Genomic DNA, 23,453 nt, shown 5'->3' with positions numbered 1-23,453 from the left:
AACAAATAACACTAGGATATGCAAATGAAGCAGGTGGTTGTATTTTGTATGAGATAACATTGTTGATTTTTAAACTAAAATGAGTGGAAGCTCTTGCAGGTCTCATGATATAAAACATCATATTTAAAATAGTTGCCGCTCTTCATTCATTCATTTGTATCATAAAACCAGTTAAAAGTGAAACACTTAAGAGGACATATTGGTACGCTGACAAATTATTAGTAATTTATTTGACTTGGAAACAACATAAATGTTCAGCATAAGCCTTAAAATGCATTGCTAATTAAAATACTTTTGACTGATCATCGGTCTAGGTATTTAATCTGTAGCTGTCATGTGACTGAGTCAGGCTGCCACTGATGTGTTTCAGCGCCATCTGTGAAAACAGGCATGCATTTTAATTTAATTATGAGATGCACAGCACTCCAAAAGAGAGAAAAAATGATTTGCAATTATATTCCGACAAAAAAAAATTTTCCTCAGTGACTAAAAGAACATGTGAAAGAAATTGTGAACAGTGTATCAACACCAGAGTAACAAATTGTCATATATATACAATAATAAAAATTGTTTAGTAGAATCCTGATATAAAGTACAATCCAAAGTGAAGATAACTATCATGCAGTGAAGGAGTTTCTGTTCTCTGAAAGCAGCGGCAGCATTTCCTTTAATACTGATTGCTAGGCATGAGCTTAACAACTCGTTTTATTGACTGTAAAAGAATCCAGGTGGTGCTTGGTGTGAAAGCCACAACCAAGTGCTACAGAGGAGAGTACACTGGGAAGGCATTTCAACTTGCAAAATAGGGATGAAACTGAGCATGAAGACATTATTCATAATGAAAAGATAATGTGCTACATAGATATAATTACAGGTACAAATAGGAGGTGAACTGTGTTTTGCCACAAAGGATCGCTTCTATCCAAAGTGACACTGGATTCAGGTAACACTGGTGTGTCATATGACAGTAATATCAGGACTAGTATCATAAAAATGTATAACCCAAATGACTGGTATTGGGACAAGTGTCCCATATTCATACATACACACACACACACACACACACACCTTCTGGAAAGCGTTCTGGAAGTTCTGCTATTCGCACTGGATCTCTGCAATGGTGTCAAAATGCAGATCTCTAAGCTGGATCTTCATATTCGGGAAGAGGGCAGGCCACAGGAGCCAAATCTGGCGAGTAGGGTGAAAGGGTACTATGACAGAGTGTGCAGGTGGTCAGAACTGCACCAGTTGCACAGCTCTCATTGTACACAGGACGATGTCTTTTGGCACACTGACTTATTAAGGTTGGTGCTCCCTGTGACTTTGCATGCAGCCTTGTGCTGCAATCTGTTGGCATGTTACAAAACTAGCCTTGGTACCTTTTGATATCATCTCGCATGCATTGTGGTAAAAAAAAAGACTGTAAATGTTGCACCAATAACATCATATAAAATGGAATCATATACTTTCAATCTCAAAGAGGAGAAGAACTCCTCAACTGGAATCAGGAAAGGAGAATATGATCCTGAAATATGAATGATGTTCAAATCTCTGTCAAATTTGTTGTAATTGTGACAGCAAAGTAAACAATTAGGAAATGTGCATTTTCTGTATGATGTGTATTAGTAGATCAGCAAATTTAAAGGATAATTAAGAGAATATTATGTGCAAATGAGAATTAATCAAATGACAAGTTTTTGTTTATGCTAATACTACTGGGGAAGGAAGGAAGGAAGGAAGGAAGGAAGGAAGGAAGGAAGGAAGGAAAAACAAGACCAAAAACAAAGGAAGAAAGGAACAGAACACGAGACAGAAGGAAGAAAGGAATAAACCTACATGTAACATAAGAGCAAGAAGGAGGAGGAAATAAAAGGAAAGTATACAGGGACATATGGGAAAGAAAGAAAGAAAGAAAGAAAGAAAGAAAGAAAGAAGAAAGAAAGAAAGAAAGAAAGAAAGAAAGAAAGAAAGAAAGAAAGAAAGAAAGAAAGAAAGAAAGAAAGAAAGAAAGAAAGAAAGAACAGAATTAGAGTAAAATTGCAAGAAAGAAAGAAAGAAAGAAAGAAAAATAAATGAACAGAATAAGAGTAAAATTGCAAGAAAGAAAGAAAGAAAGAAAGAAAGAAAGAAAGAAGAAAGAAAGAAAGAAAAACACACAAAAAAGCAAATAAATAACTAAAGAAGGAAGAAAGGAGGAAGAAAGATCCTTTCACATCCTTTTCTTGTAGGGTTAAATCCAATTTCAGCAGTAAACAGATACACAGAGATAGTGGGCTTGTGTTACACCGCTATTGCACATGATCACGGACAATACACCTGTCACACATGAAACTGCTGAAAGAAACATCGCGTCACACCATGCCCAAACACTCGCCCATTTCAGGAGATCGTGCTCGAAATACTAAATCCTTGACACGCATCACCCACATAGCCAGAGAGCTGACACAACTGCTTCAGTCAGACGGGTCACACACCAGCAAAATCCACACAATGAGGGGAACAATGCTTGATGGCCTTGAGGAGATTTTCCGAGATGACTGAGAGAAATGAGGTTGTACTTCGATGCCTTGCTGACCCAGGCTAAAGCCTGAGAAAAGTACAGGTTGAAGATATGACCAGCGAGACCATTTACACCAAATGCAGAAGATAAAAGGCCAGGAATGAAAGCAGAGAGTCAGTGTGTCCTGGGAACCCAACTGGGAAACAGATGCACCTGAAAAGCCACACTGCTGCCTCAGGGAGTCTATGATAGACAGGAAGACAGGAAGACAGGCAAACCTTTGGAGAGCCTGTGACTTCCTATCCATCATCAGTCCCCTTATTAAAGTGTATTTAAACTGCAGGGAACATTTATGATTAGAAAAGAAGCTTGCTAGATAGAAAAATGTGAACACGCATTGTTAGCTAGGCTGCTGACAATGAACTAATCATAATGAGTTTTCAGGTTTCCGATGTGCTGCCTTGGATGTGAATTTCACAAAATGTAGACCCCGGAAGCCCACATGTCTCAGAGCAAACCAATATAAAGTTGGGTTTTTGATATCAGGTTTTGGAACCAGAGCAATTTCCAACCTGCCATTATTGTGATGATCGTATAGCAAGCTTTTTCTCCTTCATTAAAGTTTTATATAAAAAAGCACATACAAGACAAAATACGTAAAATATTTTAAAGACAGAGAAAAAGTAGTCACTAGAGATGGCATTGTGGCATGTTATGCCATGTGTGAACTGCTACATGTCTTGGCTGTCCACATGTGACCCCACCTACTGTCTCATTGGTGACAGGATTAAATGAGACATAAAAATATGAATAATTGTAAGAAAAGGAGGAAGGAAGGAAGGAAGGAAGGAAGGAAGGAAGGAATTAAGGAAGGAAGGAGGGAAGGAAGGAAAATGAATGGATAGATGAATAGACAGATTAATAGATAAATGGATGGATGGATGGATGGATGGATGGATGGATGGATGGATGGATGGATGAATGGAAAAATGAATGTATGGAAGAAGTCAACTTGGAGAATAAGGAAAGGGACAAAATTCTAGAGAGATAGAAAAAGGAAGGAAATAAAAAAAAAGAAAGAAAGAAAGAAAGAAAGAAAGAAAGAAAGAAAGAGTCAATTATCAGAGAATTAGAGTAAAATTGCAAAGGCAAAAAAAGAAAGAAAGAAAGAAAGAAAGAAAGAAAGAAAGAAAGAAAGAAAGAAAGAAAGAAAGAAAGAAAGAAAGAAAGAAAGAATGTTTATATAAATAATGCATTTCTATTGAGAATGTACTACAACTTGCACTTGTTAAACATTGCTAGTATTTGTTATTTTGTTCTAGATGCTTAAGATTGGCTGGGGTCAGAGTAGGTAGAGAGAAAGAGAGAGAGAGAGTGTGTGTGTGTGTGTGTGTGTGTGTGTGTTTGTGTGTGTTTGTGTGTGAGAGAAAGAGAGAGAGAGTGAAAGAGAGAGATAAAGAGATAGTATGCCATCCCTCTCACACAGAAAGCAGAACATTTTGCTCCCTTGGCTCCCGGCCACGGATGACTGTGGCATCATCTGGATTCCAACGTGCAATCTCCTGATGATAGAGTGAACGCTTTTCTGCCTCACTCAGAAAGTCCTGAGTCAGCATTCGCTTTAACTATGGAAAAAGATGACTAGCCAACTAAAAAAAACATAACAGCCGTGCAACCCTCTAAACACTAGTAATAAATGTGCGGTGCGGATTAATTACCATTACAGCGACGTCTGGACAAATTCAGTCCCCACTTCTATATGATACATGCTGTAAATATTCGCATTCTAATCAAGGACGCTTTGAATTTGCACTGCACTCCAAGTGACATATCATTTAAAAAATATATATTGTTGGTTTCTCTTACCACAAGACCTAAAGCAGGGATATTAGGACCTGCAGAGCAACAACCCTACTTCTTCTTTACTTCTTCCACCACACTAAAGTCAGCTCATGAATGCCTTGGGAATTCATTGACGAGTTGAAGCAGGTGTAGTGTAGGTGGAAGGAAGGAAGCAGAACACTGCAGAGAGGCGGTCTTCCAGGAATTAAGTCATCGAAACATCCACGGATTAAAAAAACACTTCAGCACTTGTGTGTGATTAGCATTGTCAGGATTTACACCACAGTGTTATTAAAAGTCACCGATTTACATTAACACGCTCGTTTTAATACAAGATCGTTTCTATGGCAACAACATACTGTGCACAGGGAGTTGTATAGAAGCACATTATAAAAAATAATTCTGAATTAAAATAAAAAAATATCTTGTCAATGATATGTTCTTCTTTATGGAGCTGTTTACTGTTCATGGAAGGAGTCTCCAGTGTCAGTATTCATTGAGGTAAAAACTCTTCTTTTGTTTTTCAACAAACCGATAACCTTATAGTGTTGGATTAAGTCCCTAATGTGCTGCCTAAACAGCTCTGACCCATCGAAGTATGGACTCCACAAGACCTATAAAGGTGTGTTGTATCCCAATGTCAGAGATTCCCACAACTGCTTCATTCACAGCATTGCATAAAACTTCCACATTCCACTGCCAGGTGTGTTTGTTTAGGTCTCCAACACAGACACGGATTTGGTGACGTTTATGCCTACAGATTTGGATGCGTTTGGCTTAATTTTATTTTATAATCATCTTTTTTGCCACAGGCTCATGCATGTGCAAGGAATTTATCATGGTGTGCTGGTGCTATAAAAACATGGAAAAACTATAAGAACTAGGAAAATAAAATAATAAATTGATAAATAAAGATAAAGACATTAAGTACACAGTCTGTGCAGAGTATCTAAAGTGAGGCAGAGCAAATAATAATGGATGGATGGATGGATGGATGGATGGATGGATGGATGGATGGATGGATGGATAGATGGATGGATGGATGGATAGATGAATGGATGGATGGATAGATGGATGGAAGGATGGATAGATGGGTCACTGGATGAATGTAAGAAGTCAATTTGAAAAGTAACGGAAATGGCAAAAATTAAAGAAAGTAGAAAAGGAAGGAAATAAGAGAGAGAGAGAGAGAGAGAGAGAGAGAGAGAGAGAGAGAGAGAGAGAAGGAACAATGAACAACATATGAACACATTTGGAAGACTGTACAAAAAGAAAAAAAAAAGAGAAAGGAATGAAGGATGGAAGGAAGGAAGGTAGGAAGGAAGGACGGAAGGAAGGAAATCATCGATGAGAATAATCGATTCTCAGTTCTAATGAACAGAGAATTTAAATAAAATTACAAAGGGAAAAAATGAGATGCAGAACAAAATAAAGGAAGAGAGGTTTGTTAAATTTCTCTGAGCCACTTCCCATTTTCCCAAATGAACAGTGTATAGTTTATTAGTAAATTAAATAAACTTAAGTGTCAATGGAAGCAGGTGAAAGATGATGGTGTGTCTTTACTATTATTGATGAAGTCGGTTGCGAATGGGAAGAAGCTGTAACAGCCTTTTCAGGCCCTTGAATCCGTTTCCACTATCATGTTTTCATTACGTTACATGATAATCTGGCACCAAGATGTTAGCAGCAGATCCTTTAAGTCCTGTAAATTGTGAGGTGGGGTCTCCATGGATCGAACTTGTTTGTCCATCAAATCGTGCAGATGCTTGAGCGGATTAAGAGCTGAGCAATTGGAACCCTTTGTTGTATTCCTTAAAACTTTGGCAGTGTGGCATGGAGCATTATCCTGCTGAAAGAGACCATTGCCATTGCTATGAAGAGGTATAACTTGGACTGCAACAATGTTTTGGTGGACCAGCCTCCAATCCTCGTGTGCATTATTAAGCTTTGGGAGCCCCCTGAAGGGTTTCCTTGCTTGGACCACTTTTGGTTAATAATAAACACCGTATACTGGAAACACAGCAAAAGACTTGTTTTGCCCACTTGTGCTTTTTTACTGCTTTCATCACATCAACTTCAAGAACTACCGTATCTTTTCACCTGCAGCCTAACTGCATTATGACCACCTGCCTAATATTGGGTTGGTCCCCTTTTGCTGCAAAACAGTTCTGACCCGTCGAGCATTAACAGAATAAACTTCTTCAGCAATTTGAGCTACAGTATCTTGTCTGCTGGATTCCGATCTGCTCAAATTGCCTCACTGTTTCTTTCTTTGACCACTTCTGATGAATACTGACCACTGCAGACCAGAACATGTGTCACATTCGCTCAAATCCTTACACTTGCCCATTTTTCCTGCATCTAACCCATCAACTTTGAGGACAAAATGTTTACTTGCTGCTTTACATGATCAAAATATATGCCACCTACTAACAGATGCATGATGAAGAGATAATCAGTGTTATTCACTTCACTGCTCACAATGTCATCATGTCATAATGTTATGCCTGATCAGTATATATCCTTTAAGAATGCTTTGAGGAGGAGCCTCCATGGATTAGATTTGTTTCTCCGACACATCCAAAAAAACTTGTTCCAATTGAGATCTGAGGAATTCAAAGGCAGAGTCAACATCCTAAATCCTTTGCTGTCTTTAAACCATTTCTGAAATATTTTGGCAGTGGGACAAGATGCTTTATTATTATCAAAGAATCCATTGCTTTGGTCTGCAGCAATGTTCAGGTACCTGTCAAACTGACCTAATTTTAGGGATTGTCCAGAAATCACAATTTGTCCCTTGTCAAAGTCATTCAGATATTTATGCCTGCTTGTTTTCTGCTTCTAACATATTAACCTTAGGAACTGACTGTTCAGTGGTACCCAATATATCCCACCCCTCACAGGTACCACTGACAAAGAGAAAATCATTGTTATTCACCTCCCCTGTCAGAGCATTAAAAATAACGGCTGATCGGTGTACTGCTAAATCGTTGAGTCCCTGACGGAACTAATTACACAGCCTTGAGTTTTAATGTACAAATATTTCTGGAATAAAAAAAAAAAAAACTAAGAAATTATTTGCATAAATATTGTGACTACCCTTCGGTTTTCCTAGTCTTTCTAGGTGAACATATTGAACCGGCTTTGTTGTGGTTAATCACACATATGCTACAGAACAGATGGATAAACAGAGACAAAGCTGAAAAAAGTGCTCGGGTATTCCTTTAGTCCTTGTTTTTCTCATTCTCGCTTGCTCTGTCCTGCTTTCCTTCTCCTGCTGTGTGAGACTGAGCTGAGCTAATGAGATGACCTTCACCTCTGTTGGCTAGTGACCGGTAGAGCACAACATACACACACACATACACGCCCACCCATATCAGTCTGAAATGTGAAAAGGTCACTTTCCGGTATCTTTCCGGTTTGTATAAACATGCACATAACACGATTTTACTGAAAATTAGAGCTACATCATAAAAGTAAAAATGTATATTTAAAATCTGATGTATTTATAGATGGAACTCCTGGAAAAAAATGTACGAACAACTTTGTTACAGCTAATGATCATTTTAAAGAAAACAAGGTTTTTCGAGAACAGAGTGAGGGGCAGACAGGAAAGAGGAGGTGTAAATGTGTAGAAGGTAGAAAAGAAAAAAGGAAAGTGAATAAAGGAAGCACAGACAGAAGGACAGAAAGAAGGAAGAAAGGAAGGAAAGTAAAAAATGGACCAGCCATTAAAAGCAAGAAAGAAAGAAAGAAAGAAAGAAAGAAAGAAAGAAAGAAAGAAAGAAAGAAAGAACACATCCCACACAGTGAGAAGAAAGAAAAGATGGTCAAGAACAGTAAGGAAGAAAATTGAGAAAAGTATATAACAGAGCATACAAATGAAGGGAGAAGGAAGAAAGAAAGAAGGGAAGAGTTGCAGTGTGTATGCAGACAGACTGTAAAATGAATAGGGAGCTCAGTCATTAACACATCGCAGTAATGTAATGAACCGAATGAATTTGACTTCATGCCGTGTCAAATGTAAAAATCAGGTCAGTAACTTATCTTTTACAAGAGGAATAGGATGAATTCAGGGGATGGCGTTGACATCAGAAAAGCTTCATTCACATATTTATAACTTATACATTTATGAATCATTTATATGCAGAGAGTTATATGTTTGATCACTTCTGTCCCTTTCCGGATTTTGTATTTCTTCATCGCTCCTCACCTACTTTGGAGTTTTCTATGAGTTTTGCTCAAACCTGGAGAGAACTCTGAGTCTGTTTAACTACATTATATCCTGCATAAACATTTATTCATTATTGATCATAAATACACTAAAAATAAATAATGGTATAACCAATGTGTATGGCATAACAAACAATCACTTAAACACTGAACTTTCATGCATCTGTGTAGATTTGGTCTCAAATATGTCTCCACAGAAGACTTATCGCATTTAGTCAGTATCAGCTTTGCCAAGTCTGCCAAAAGCAACACCCAGTACTACTAGCCAAACAATACCAATACAAACTGGACCATAATAATCTCACCATAATTATTAGAGGTCCATGGATAGTGGAATTTACCGATACCAATAGCCAGCTTGCCAATAACCAATTAAATATCACATAGTTGTTAAAATGGATACTGAATAAAAAATAAAAACAAAATACATAACACTCTATGTAAAATAGTACTGAACTTTATACACAAATAAATATAAAAATAATATAACGCAACCCGGAAAAACTATTGGTGCAGATTTTTGTAGATAGCCGATAGTTCTAGCAATCAAATATTGGTCAACATCTAATAATTATATGGATCCATCAGATTCCATTTCTTAATAAAATTGTCAGATGCTTAGACAAATGCTGTGGTCTTATACTTATTGTCTTTTAAATTTTGATCCACTGCCATAAAACAACAGATACCACCCGGAAGAGCCAGTAATGAAGGTTATAACAGGCTTTGAGAAAAATCAGGCAAGCTTATGCTGTATGACTGGGTACCATAATCCAACTGGAGAAAAGCTTTTTCTGCCCTCTTCAACATACCTGAGCTCAAAGTAATGAGTAGTTAGTGTCAATGTGATTGACAGGGGAGAATACAGATACCATCACACACTTCCGCATTATAATTTTGTGTTTATTAGTGCATTTACTAATATGTTTTGTTTAATGTTGTATCCCACTCATGTCCTATCATTGGTTACTCCCCTCATGTGTACTTTTGTCCACAGGTGTTTCTGTTTAACCCTTTAATTAATTAATTAATTTATTTATTTGTACTTATGTCAGTGGTGAAGCGTTCAGCGTTTTGCCCCTTTCACATAACAATGTTTTTCTGTTTTCCAAGACAAAAAAAAAAACAATCAACCAGCCGACAAGAAACACATTTTGTCTAACATCAGTGTAGCTAGCTGGTTTACAAGCATTCTTGTTTTATTGAATAAAACTCACCACAGTAACAATTTTTTTTTCACAACCTAAAAATGGCATGCAGCATATCTAGGCCTTCCTTTAATGTTTGTGTTTTTTGACACTTTTTTCTCTTCTTAAAAGCACTTCCTTTGACATGTAAACACTGTTTCTGTCCGTCACTTTAATGAAGTGCCTGCGTTTTCATTGCATTGTGTTGCCGAGCTCTTTGCACGTGTCTCGTTTCTGCTGTTTTTCAAGGGCCTGATTCATAATTAAATAGTGCACTCCAAAGTGGGGTGTGTGTGTGTGTGTGTGTGTGTGTGTGTGTGTGTGTGTGTGTGTGTTTGGGGTAATTCAGTAAGCAGTCTTTGATATATTAGTGTGCAATCAGAAAGAGATACAGTCCAAGGGAGCAAGACAGGGTGAACTGCACCTTTGAATTGCATTTAGATATGACTTACTTATTTTTGAGTGGCCGAAAAACCCACAATCCCACAAAAAACCCACAATAATATGACAACATGCAAACAACATGCGCTATAAGCAGTAAAATGCTTTTTATTAGGATACTATGAAACTCTTTTACTCAAATTTATAAAAAGGTTTGGATTCTCACAACCAAAGTAATGTATTCCCATGAATCGGGTCTATCTATCTATCTATCTATCTATCTATCTATCTATCTATCTATCTATCTATCTATCTATCTAGACAGACAGACAGACAGACAGACAGACAGACAGACAGACAGATAGATAGATAGTGACGTATGTGCAGTAACTACAGGAAAATAATGTTGTTCAGTCACACCATGAAGTTATGGGAAAGAATAGTGAAAGGCAGGCTGAGAGAAGACGTGACCATCTGTGGGCAACAGTATGGTTTCATGCCGAGGAAGAACCCTACAGACGCATTATTTGCTTTGAGAAATCTGATGGAGAAGTTTAGAGAAGATCAGACGGAGTTGCATTGTGTGTTTGTGGATTTAGAGAAAGTGTACGACAGGGTGCCGAGAGAGGAGTTGTGGTATTGTATGAGGAAGTCAGGTGTGGCAGAGATGTATGTGAGGGTGGTGCAGGACATGTATGAAGATAGTGTGACAGCAGTTAAGTGTGCAGTAGGAACGACACACTTTCTACTGCATCAAGGACCGGCGGTTGGACTGCATCAACCCATTTCTGTTTACAGTGGTGATGAACAGGTTGACGGACGAGGTTAGAAAGACTATGATGATATTGTTATTTGTGGTGAGAGTAGGGAGCAGGTTGAGAGCCTGGAGAGGTGGAGGTACCCACTGGAAAGAAGGGGAATGAAAGTATGAGTGTGAATAAGAGGAAGGGCAGTGGAATGGTGCGGTTGCAGTGAGAAAAGGTGGAGAAGGTGGAGGAGTTTAGGTACCTGTGGTCAACAGTGCAGAGCAATGGAGAGTGTGTTAGAGAAGTGAAGAAAATTGTTCAGGCAGGGTGTAGTGGGTGGAGAAGAGTGGCAGGAGTGATTTGGGATAGAAGGGTATCGGATTTTTATTTGGAGTAATGAGGATGGACAGGATTAGAAACGAGTTTATTAGAGGAGATGTAGGATGTTTTGGAGTCAAGGTGAGGAAAGTGCGATTGAGATGGTTTGGACATGTGCAGAGGAGGGACATGGGGTATATCGGTAGAAGAATGCTTAGGATGGAGCTGCCAGGAGAGAGGAAAAGAGGAAGGCCAAGGAAGAGGTTTATGGATGTGGTGAGGGAAGACATGCAGGTAGCTGGTTTGAAAGAGGCAGATGTAGAGGACAGGGGGTATGGAGACAGATGATCTGCTGTGGCAACCCCTAACAGGAGCAGCCGAAAGAAGAAGAAGAAGATATATAGTCAAGTATGTATTCATACTTGAAAAGCAAAAACAACATCCCTGGATAGTTATATATTCAAAATAGTAGTCATGAATCTTTTATATATATATTGCAACCAGTAGGCAAACATGCACATTTTTATTCTTTCAGCATCTTGATAATCTCAAACTTTGGTCCTTGACTATAAAAAATACAGTGAGCTGCTTGATAAAAGCCAGAGGACAACTCCCTGACTGATTCCTGGAAGGTCCCAGTACCTCAAATAAAAACTCTTTTCAATTGTTGTTAACATAAAAGCATTTCCGAATTTGCTTCAGGTTCTATCTCCTGGCAAGACGCTACAGTGGTCACAAGTTCACCAAAATCGGACAGTTAACTGAAAAAAAAAATCTCATGAATCTCAATTTCTGCAGATGGTAGGGTCAGAATTTGGTCTCAACAGCATGAATCCACAATATAAATACATTTATACCGTGAAATATACAAGAATTTCAAACTAAGGCAAGTTTTTCCCATAATACCCATGACTACTACCGGAGAGTGACATGTATAATCAAAGATATATAATCACCTCTCACCCCAGATATGGTCTGTTTACTCGTCCATCTGGCAAACGCTACAGGAGTCTTGGATATTGCACTAGTCGGCTCAAGAAGTTTCTTTTATCAGCTGTCAGCCTACTGAAAACTGTACTCAGATGCTGAAGTGTACATTACCATTTTGACCTATCCTGACCTCAGACACTGAACTCTACATCTCCACTCTGACCCAGGTCCAGAAGAAAAACTGCACTATATAATATGAATACTGTTTGCACTCTTTATACCATTTGTCCCGTATCATTTGCACTACAATGTTACTGCACAATTCCACATTCTCAACCTTGCCTCTTTGCTCTCCTCACATTATAATTACTAGGTGATCTCTTTGTAGTCAACTGATGGTCCCTGGACATTTTCACCTCATTACTTTGCACAATGCACCTCTGTTATTGCACATTATGTCATTTGTACTCAGCTGATCTGTACTCATTTCCATCATACTTGCTTTTTTACAACATCAGAATCAGAATCAGAATCAGAATCAGGTTTATTGGCCAAGTGTGTTGACACACACAAGGAATTTGGTTCCAGCTGTTTGTTACTCTCAAAAGTACATACATAAATAAAAACCTATACATGACAAGACAGACACAACAAGACAAAAACAGACTATACAAGACAATACAGACAATATGAGACAGTATAGACAGTGTGGGTAATAAATAGGGATACAGACCAGTAATGTACATAAAGTGTGGGAGTGCATGGTAGTGCAAATGACAGTATTGTGTGCCAGTATGACGAGAGAGGTTACTATAAAACTTTGTACAGTATATAGAAGCAATAGTGTGTGTAACATATACAGATAATGTGATGAGTGACAGTTTTGTGTGGTACTCATAGATATGAGCATGGAATTTAATTATGGTCAGTTGTTAGTGAGGGTGATTGCTTTGATATATATAAGTGGTATAACGGTACACAAAATTCACGGTTTGATACGTTCCTCAGTTTTTAAGTCACGGTTCAGCTAAATGTTGGTACATTTAGGGGAAAGAAATTAAAAATATTAAAAAATATATATAAAAAATTGCTTTTTGTTTTTTATTAACGCAGTTTATTATTATTAACATTTGTGAACATGAACAGTTTTCAAACAATTAAAAATAAAATGCCTGCTTAATTAAATAATATATCAAATTATATTTTTATTATAAGTATTTATTACAATTAAAAAAAAATATTTGGGCAATAAAGATGTGTATGTAAGCGTGTGTGTATGTGTGTGTGTGTGTGTGTGTGTGTGTGTGTGTGTGTGTGTGTGTTTTACATTTAATATTCAATTTTCTAAAGTTATGTTCTACTTAACTCTTCTACTTATTTCAGAATAATTCAACAAATGTCTTCATTCCATCCATCCATTCATTTATTCATTTACTCCCTTAATATGTGAAATTGTCAGAATTTTCTCCTTTTAAAACAAATTCTTGAAGCTGGACATAAAACACTAAAGAGTCTGTACATATATATATATATATATATATATATATATATATATATATATATATATATATATATATATATATATATAAATCTGCTATGTCTAAATCTACTATTTAAAACTTTGTTCTGCATTTCTATGATGCAAAATCGATCATACCACCCACCATATTAGTAAGATACATATTTCCTATTGTCAGTAAATGCTTTGTTTACATACAAAATGCAAGAGTCCAATAACTGGCAGAATATCATGATTAATTTGCTTAACTATGATTTTCACAATGTTCTAATCAAGAGTGTACATATTTAAATATGATGTACATATTAATATTAATGTATTCATATATTCATAACCTGGTAATCTTCTAGAGCCTGAATTCTTTCCTAGAGGACTGGTCACAATGTGGTACAAGTTTGAAAAATCCGACGGGCTAGCGCATTACAAGTGATAATTTGCCGTTGAAAATGTAATGATTTATCATTCAAAATGAATGCCCCTTACTCCCCCCTATTGTTTGCACTTTGTTTAAAAAAGGTGGGTATATATCTGTATGTTAATAAAACTAAAGCTAATTCTTGTATATAACAGTATATAACAATGCAACTTTTATCGCTTTTTTTTGAGGCTGTAAGCTATGTTTACTTGGTGTCACTCCGTAAATTTACATTTGAGAATACATTATTTGTCACGAAAGAAATGTTCAATCATTTGTGGCAAAATAGTAACAGCGCCATCTATAGCTAATAGCATGTGGTTTTTTTTTTTCTCACAACTTACAACAACGCGCCATTGTTTCGGGAACTACTGTTTCTGTGGAGGCATGTATTTTGTATTTGTTTAAATTACAATAAACATTATAAATAAAAGCAGTAATCTATTATCGCATTATACTTCCTATGGAAGAGCAAAATAAAAGAAAGTAAACATAATCTAGCATCGTTCATTAAAAATTTAAAATAATTAAATTTGGATTTTTTCCCCCAATATCACCCAACCCCAAGTAACACCCATGCATTTTGTGTGTTTTCTCCTCCACACTCCACAGCCACTTCATTTAAATGCTAAGTAGTTTTTTGCACTGTAACAAATTGTTTATCTGCACACATACCCCAACAGCTAAAAAAAACCTCCACCGTCTCTAGGGAGCATGTAGGGCACACTAACCTTTAGCAAGGAACATTAGTTAAAATGTCAAAAATGAGGCAGGAGCTGCACTTGCACACGGGGACGCTACAAAAATAGCAGAGAAATAATGTCAAAACGCAAATGTAGGTCAATATTGGGGTTTCTTATTGTTTGGTTGCAACGGCGCACAAATGTCCTTGTTTTAAAGGAAGGACACACTTCGACCTTTCTCCCAAAGCAAAAAGTAACAGAACCTTCCAGAAAACTGGAGCTGATTTTTCCATGTCCTGCCAAGCCAGGACCAAACCTTTATTTTTTAATACTCACTCAAAATGAGCACTACAGCAAACTATAATGTGTACTTAATAGGCTTGACTCAATAACACAGAAAGAGATACCATTCTGATGATGTCACTGCACCGTCCTAATAATGAGGTCACTCTTAGCATAGTCTTTTAAGCTGCTGGGGAAAAAAAACTCCACTTGCGAGCCGAATTCCATCAGATCCCCAGCTGGGGCTACAAAAAAATGCAAATCAGATCTTATAAGGCATTTCTTTTCATTATGGCTTTGCACAGCAACATTTAACTAGAGTCCATGCTTTGCTGATTTGGGTCTGGCGACACCCCAGGGCAGGATCACACTAAGCTTCCTATTGAGCTTCGACTTTAGAGTCCAAATCGCTCTGACAGCATTATGGATTTTCGGGAAGCTGCTAACTTAGTCGGGAGATCAGGTGCCTAACGAACTGCAATTAACAAACAACTTCAAATCTCCCACTGTCAACTTTCCCACATATGTTCATACTTACATAGAGGAAGACATGTATACAATAAATAAATAAAAGTTTGTGGACACCTGACTATAAGATAATAACTTCCACTCTTCTGGGAAAATGTTCTATTAGATATTTGAGTGTGCTTGTGGAGATTCAGCTACAACGGTGCTAGTAATGTCAGGTACTGATGTAGTGAAGGTGAGATGAGGAGGCCTGGGGCACAGTCTTATTCAATAGGGTTGAGGTTAGAACTCTATAGCAGGCCACTCAAGATCTTCCACACAGAGGCATTATCATACTGGAACAGGTTTAAGTCTCCTAGTTTAGGAGAAAATTTTCATTCTACCTTATCCAAAGACATTCTATACAATTTTAATGCCTTAACTTTTATGGTAACAGAAGAATCAGAACGGAAGAATCACATATGGCTGGAAAAGTCAGGTGTCCCAATACTTTTGTCTATATAGTGTATATATGTATATACTTTATATATATATATATATATATATATATATATATATATATATATATATATATATATATATATATATAATATCTATGTATACTGTAGCAGCATTAAGATTTAACTTTACTTTTAAGTACTTCTTCCAACATGACACAAAGCATATTACATGAAGACATGGTTTCCCAAGGTTACAGTAAAAAGATCTATAGGCTCCTGAACAAAAACCTGTACTTAACCTTACTTACCACCTTTAGAATAAATTATAAAGCAAATGCTCACCAGGCCTCCTCACATGACATCAGCACCTGATCTCACTAACACTCCAAAATCTAGTGGACAGCTTTCTAAGAAGACTGAATGCTACCAGGGGCAACCAGGACCAACAGTTTTCATTTCTTTAAACCAGAGGTGAGCTGGACCGCAGAGTGAAGGCAAAAGGGCCAACAAGTGCCAAGCATCTCTCGGGAACTCCTTCAAGACTGTTGGAAGACCATTTCAGTTGACTTCAAGCTCATCAAGAGAATGCCAAGAGTGTGCAAAGCAGTAATCAAAGCAAAAGGTGGCTACTTTGAAGAACCTAGAATATGACATTTTTCAGTTGTTTCACACTTTTTTGTTATGTATATAATTCCATATATAATTCCACATGTGTTAATTCATAGTTTATAGTGTAAATCTACAATTTTCATAGTCATGAAAATAAAGAAAACTCTTTGAATGAGAAGGTGTGTCCAAACTTTTGGTCTGTACTGTATATATTAATGATGGTCAGCTGTCCACAGACAGACAAACAGACAGACAGACAGACAGACAGACAGACAGAAAGAAAGAAAGAAAGAAAGAAAGAAAGAAAGAAAGAAAGAAAGAAAGAAAGAAAGAAGTTTAAACAGGTTTATTTACTGTAAATCTTCATTATAATAGTTATGTAACTTGTCAGCAGCTAGTTGTACTGAAACAAATTTTGGTGGTTTTAATAACAATCAGGTGGTGAATATTTATCGACAATCATTGTGACGTGATACATTTGTAGTAGTAAATAATGTATGGCGGAAAAAAAATATGATTATGTCAATTTGAATTCAAACACTAAAGAATGTGGGCATTTTCGTAAGAGAAGGGGTGAATACTTTTGCAAGAAACTGCATGCATAAATACTGCACATATAGCAAATTTTGTTTACTAGTTTATAATTTTTTCTTTTTTTTTTCACACGCATGCGAATACACAGTATGACGGTCAAAAAAAGTAAAGAGCTTATATTCCATATACTTATTTAAAACCTTTTTTTAATAAAACAAAAATGTAGTAATGCACTACAATGTTATTCTGCTGGCAAATTGGGTGCAAATCCTGTATCATATTCGGCATTGTGGAAATGTCTTGAAGTACGATGATTTGGTTTGCATTCGACTACAGAAACATCATTTTTACTTTCACATTAATGCCTTAGGTACAGCAGAAGAGCAGAAGAGCAGCTGATGTTCAGGTGACTGAGAATGTCAAGGCAGGACGTGATGAGACTGTCAGCAAAGAACATTCTGTCTACGACCTATTATAAGAGGGATATTGTAGTCGAGTTGGAGTGCATGAGTCCCTCATTACAAAGGCGAAAGCACATTTGAGAGTTCAGCGGTGCAAAAACTATAAGCAGTGGTCTGGATAGAGGTGGGAGGGAGTGATAGGGTCAGATGAGTCATCCTTTGCCATCTTCTCAACAAGTGTGTGAGCTCATGTGTGGCGTTCATCACGACAACTGGGCGGGACTGCATGCTGTGAAGAGACAATAATCTCGCTAATCACCTCCGTCCTATAATGATACCCATTCTATCCTGATGGGAGTGGTTTTGTACTGATGACTCCTCCCCAAAGCGCAGGGCATACAAACTCACTGAATGATTTAACAAGCATTAAAATGATTATGTGCCATGGCATTTACTGTCACCAGATCTCAACCTTAAATGAACACCAATGAAAACACAATCATCGAAGCATCAGCTGAGGGAAAATCTTTTAGAAGAATGGTCTCTGGCATTTTAGAGATGTGTATAATTTATGTAAGGGTGCACTGAAGCTGTTCTGGTGGCTCACTGTGGCCCAAACTAATACTCATTAAGATATACAAAGACTGAGAGCAAGAAAGCAAGGAGAGAGAGAGAGAGAGAGAGAGAGAGAGAGAGAGAGAGAGAGAGAGAGAGAGAGAGTAAAAGGAAAGTAAAAGGGGACAAGTGTAAGACATATGAAAGAGATAAAGTGACTGTGGAAAGAGACTGAGCAGAGAGACAGGGCAAAGAGAGACAGTAAGGGGTGAAAACACTACACAATACCGAGAATGAGAGGAAACGAGATCGAAGAGGGAAAAATAGAGAAAGAAGAAAAGAAAAAAAACAGAAGTTGAGAGACAGACAGAACTATAGAAGCATCTAGAAAAATAGCAAGAGGGTGTGAGAGAACTAGAAAATGAGAGCTTAGAAAGAGAAACACAAAGTATGGGGTTGAGAGAATGAAAGGAAAAAACAAAAATGACCTGAGCTCAACACAAATAAAAAAATATATATAAATCTTTGAGTGTCTAAAACTCAGTGTTAAGTCAAATGCAACTGATAAACTGAGTTTTTTAAAATAAAACCTGGACTAACACTTAGCATACGTGGAGTTGTTTGCTAATGCTAGCTAATAATATACACAATATGGACACCTGACTTTTTCAGCCATATCTGGCTCTTTCCCACACTTTTATCACAAATTTTGGAGGCACACAATTGTATAGGATGTTTTCAGGAGCAGAAGGACTACATTTTTTATTTGCTTGAACTATAAGATCCAAACCTGTTCCAGCATGATGCCCCTGTCCACAAAGCCAGGTCCATGAAGATATGGTTTATATAGGTTGGAGTGGAAGATCTTGAATGGCCTGAAGTAGAGCTCTGACCTCAACCAGTACCTCAAAATCAGTACCTGACTTTACTAACACCCTTATGGTTGAATCTCCACAACCACACTTAAAAATCTACTGAAACATCTTCCCAGAAAAGTGGGTCATTTTAACAGCATATGTGGAGTAAATGCAGAATAGAGTGTTTAAAAAAGAACATACAAATCTTATGTCCGGATGCCCACAAACTTTTTTTCATATAGTGCATATGAATTATAACCACTTTAAAGGACCATTTTCAAAATTTCAGGGCAAAATCTCATCCTTCATAGTTTTCCAGCTGCAATTTGTCGTATTGATACTAACTTATTTATTTGTACTTATTATTGAACTGGCAACTTATTTACTTCCTGTCCATCTCCACCATCAGCTGCTTTCTAACAGACAGGTAAGAATGTATATGACACAGTCCCTCAATAACTTCAATTGAGAATGAAATCTGAAGACTTTGTTGACTTGTAAATGTTAAAAATGTAAGAGATAACAGGACCTTACTTCTTTCACAGATGCCCCACAACATAAGGTAACAATAAACGAATAGTCCTACATCCTGTGGTTCTAAGCATTGGAATAGGAAACTTCTTGGAAAAGTTTCAGAGTAATAAGGGTAACTTTGGGACATTTCACGTTCATTTACATCACCGACCACTTTCCTGTAACTTTCCTGTGTTTTATTACATAACCCATCTATTATTTTAAAAGTAGACTGCTAGCATGATTAGCTAATGGACGCTCCTCACATTCGTCATTTTGTACAGAAGAATCTCAAAAAGTCTTTTATTCTGATGATTCATAATTGATTCGGCCATTACGTATAACCTACTATTAAACATTTTCTTCTAACAGCTTGTCAATTCTTTGACATTTTTTTTTTTATTGAGTCATAAATAAAAGTTACACTTTAAAAATTAAACACAAAACACAAAAATACAGCACATAAATAATACTACACGGATGTTACCATCATACTTAATCAAGTCTTTCGATTTTGTCTTCACCAGAAAAGTGTTTGAATTTTAAATTGTTCAATGAAATACAACAAAAATAATTGCCTCATTAGAATCGTCTTTCTTTTTTAAAACTCCATTCAGTTCAGTTGTTTCCTGGCTTCAATTAAAAAAAGATTTCTTGTTTTCCCGACCGATCAGAGCAACATGACTGCCATTTGTAACTTGCATAAAGTTTGTACTTCAAAAAAAAATTTTCCCACACAATCCATCACTTACTTATTACCAGCTCTCCATTAATAGCCACTTAAACACCTCATTGCCAGACACCAGACTCTTTTTTCTGTAATCGAGCAACACATCTTCTACAATACCATCAGGTTTTGTGTATTTTCTTTTCTCCTTGCCCTGACATTTTTGCCCTGACAATAATTGTCTGCGATGCATCCGTCTGTGGTGTGAATATAGCGTACACTTTTACAGCAGAGTAATGAAATGGATATTGAATGTGGGTCAGGCTGAAGAAAGCTGCATAAAGCTGGATTAACATGACTAAGCCTGGGTTGAGCCTCTGTAAATATCTGATACATTCAAGATTTGGGCTATTTCCAGTGGATTAAAATGAGTTAATGTGATTGCTACTGAATGCCTCGGCTATCTGAGATACACAAGTTAGGAGCCAAGTTTGTAAACAGGCTTTTGATGTGTTTAGAGATTTTTGGTTTTGTGGATAGATTTGCTTCAGCGAGAGCTTCCAGCTCTTTTTACATGCACTTTAGCCAGTCATGTAATAAATAATCAATACTAAAGATGGACAGTACTGGTAAAATTGAATTGATATTTATGATATAATACCAGAAAACACTTTTCAATAAATATTTGTACTTTTAAACTCATTTTTCTTTTCTTTCAATTTTCTTCCGTTTAGTGCATATTAATCCAAAAGCAAGATGATATATAGTGTATGGTATATATACAGTGTACAGATCCTGTGTGTGGGATGATATACTGTATGGGTTTTTTTGGTAAAACTACCATGTAGGAGTGTAAAAGTGAGTGCACTGATCTGACTTTCCTTAATCAACTCCACCTGTTTATCACCCGATCATAATTAAATATATATACATGAATAAAGTGTGCACACGTTACAGTTTGGGCGCCACATAAACAAGCACACAAACAAGGAAAGGAAAGGAAAGGAAAGGAAAGGAAAGGAAAGGAAAGGAAAGGAAAGGAAAGGAAAGGAAAGGAAAGGAAAGGAAAAGGGAAAAGGGAAAAGGGAAAAATGAAAGGGAATGAAAGGAAAGGAAAAGGGAAAAGGAAAAAGGAAATGAAAGGAAAGAAAATGGGAAAGGAAAGGAAAGGAAAGGAAAGGAAAGGAAAGGAAAGGAAAGGAAAGGAAAAGGAATGGAAAGGAAAGGAAAAGGAAAAGGAAAAGGAAAAGGAAAGGAAAGGCAAGGCAAGGCAAGGCAAGGCAAGGAAAGAAAAGGAAAGGAAAGGAAAGGAAAGGAAAGGAAAGGAAAGGAAAGGAAAGGAAAGGAAAGGAAAGGAAAGGAAAGGAAAGGAAAGGAAAAGGAATAAAACAAGTGAAGTGAGATGGGGACATTTGGGAAGGAAATAAAAAGTAGGAAGAATGGAACAAAAGCAGGAATAACATGGAGAAAGAAAGAAAGAGAGAAAGAAAGAAAGAAAGAAAGAAAGAAAGAAAGAAAGAAAGAAAGAAAGAAAGAAAGAAAGAAAGAAAGAAAGAAAGAAAGAAAGAAAATGGGTAATATACAGACTAAAATTAAGACAGAAAAATGTGCTTTGTTGTATTGTTTTGTGTGATGCAGTGTGTTGTATTGTACTGTGTTGTATTGTGTTGTGCTGTGTGTTGTTTTGAGTTGTATGGTGTGATGTGCGGTATTGTTGTGCTGTTTTGTTTTGTGTCATGTTGTGCTGTACTGTGTTGTGGTGTGTAATGTGTTGTGCTGTATGTTGTGCTGTATTGTGTTGGGCTGTGTGGAGTGTTGTGCTGTACTGTGTTGTATTGTTTTGTGTGGTAAAGTGTGTTGTGCTGTGTGTTGTTTTGAGTTGTGCGATGTGTTGTGCTGTATTGTGTTGTGGTGTGTGTTGTGCTGTAATGTGTTGTGCTGCTTTGTTTTGTGTCATGTTGTATGTTGTGCTGCACTGTGTTGTGGTCTGTGTTGTGCTGTATTGTGTTGTGCTGTACTGTTTTGAGTCGTGCAGTGTGTTGTGCTGTATTGTGTTGTGTCGTGTTGTGTCACACTGTGTGTTGAGTTTTGCCCCGTGCTACATGTCGTATAATACAACGTGCATCATGTGCAGTCCAGGTCAGTACTAACCAAAGCTTTTCAGTATTGTCCTGATGTTATTACTTTATTACTGGATATGAGACCGGTACCTATCAATCACCCCCCTCCACACACACACACACACACACACACACACAGAAACATACTGGAGGAGGGAAGAGAAGCAGGTTGTAATGGAGTAATGAAAATGAACAGTGAGAAGTTTAAGTAGTGGATGAGAGTGGATGTAGGAGGACAGAGAAGCTGTGAGGGCTTCATGAGAAGCCTGTTGTGTGTCCCACTTTCCTATTAGCCCCATTCCGATCAAAGATACAGCAACAACAAAAAAAGGATGTGAGCACAGCTGGAGCCCAATTAACCACGCTGCTCTGGACCACTTTTTACCTTCTCACTTTATTTCTAATACAAGTCGATCACATCCTTCTGCATGTGGAGGAAACCCTTGAGCACGACACGCCGGGCTTTTTATTGCAGCCTCTGCAGGAACATTTCAAGCCTTTTTTCACATCCAGATGCTGGCAGAATAAAAAATAAATAAATAACTCAATATTAGTGAGCAAAAATTTCCAAGCACTGACTTACCCCCAGTTTCTTACTCCTGATCCTCACATAGCCCTGCTTCACTATGTCGTTGAAGTTGGAAGCCATTGATAGATTTGATGCGGATGTTTATTCCGCTGTTCCGCTCCGTAAGTCCGGGAGAAGTGAAAGCAGCATCCAGACCCTCAGACAGCCGGCTCGGGCTGTACCATCTCCACACTGACGGGGGGGAATCACTTACAGGCTTGCTGAATTCACTCAGCACCCCCTTCACTGGACCGTGCCATCTACATCTAATAATAATAATAATAATAATAATAATAATAATAATAATAATAATAATAGTGATGATTTTGATGATTATATCTTATTATTATTATAAGAAAAGGAAAAGAAAGGACTGTGACAGATGAGATGGGGAAATATTATAAAGAAGGAAGTATAAACTCTATCATAATTCATTATTTTTTTCAATTAATTAATTACTAAATTACTTTTCAATTAATTAATTACCTACTTAAAGAATGAAACTTCATAAGAGCAACAGTACTACTATTACTTCCTGTTGTTGTTTTGTTGTTGTACTTGTTGTTATTGTTTCTATTGTTATTATTGTGGTTGTTGCTGTCCTAGTTGTTGCTATTGTTACTATTGTTGTTGTATTAGATGTTGATATTGTTACTATTGTTGCTGTTTTATTAGTTGTTGCTAT

The 23,453-nt window shown here is 37.1% G+C and overlaps 1 protein-coding gene across 1 annotated transcript in view; it reads right to left on the bottom strand.

Moving 5' to 3' along the window:
• Positions 1-22,929, bottom strand: part of dok6 (docking protein 6) — a 77,784-nt gene extending 54,855 nt beyond the window's left edge. Inside the window, exon 1 of the mRNA XM_046833596.1 lies at positions 22,784-22,929. Coding sequence (XP_046689552.1) covers positions 22,784-22,849 — 66 coding nt within the window. The 5' untranslated portion in view covers positions 22,850-22,929. The remainder of the gene's footprint in view (positions 1-22,783) is intronic.
• Between the last annotated feature and the right edge of the window lie 524 nt (positions 22,930-23,453).

Source organism: Silurus meridionalis, chromosome 21, assembly GCF_014805685.1.
Source record: "Silurus meridionalis isolate SWU-2019-XX chromosome 21, ASM1480568v1, whole genome shotgun sequence".
In the NCBI taxonomy this organism is placed as follows: domain Eukaryota; kingdom Metazoa; phylum Chordata; class Actinopteri; order Siluriformes; family Siluridae; genus Silurus; species Silurus meridionalis.
Note: the sequence above shows the minus strand (reverse complement) of the source record. Positions and strands in the feature narration are given on the sequence as shown.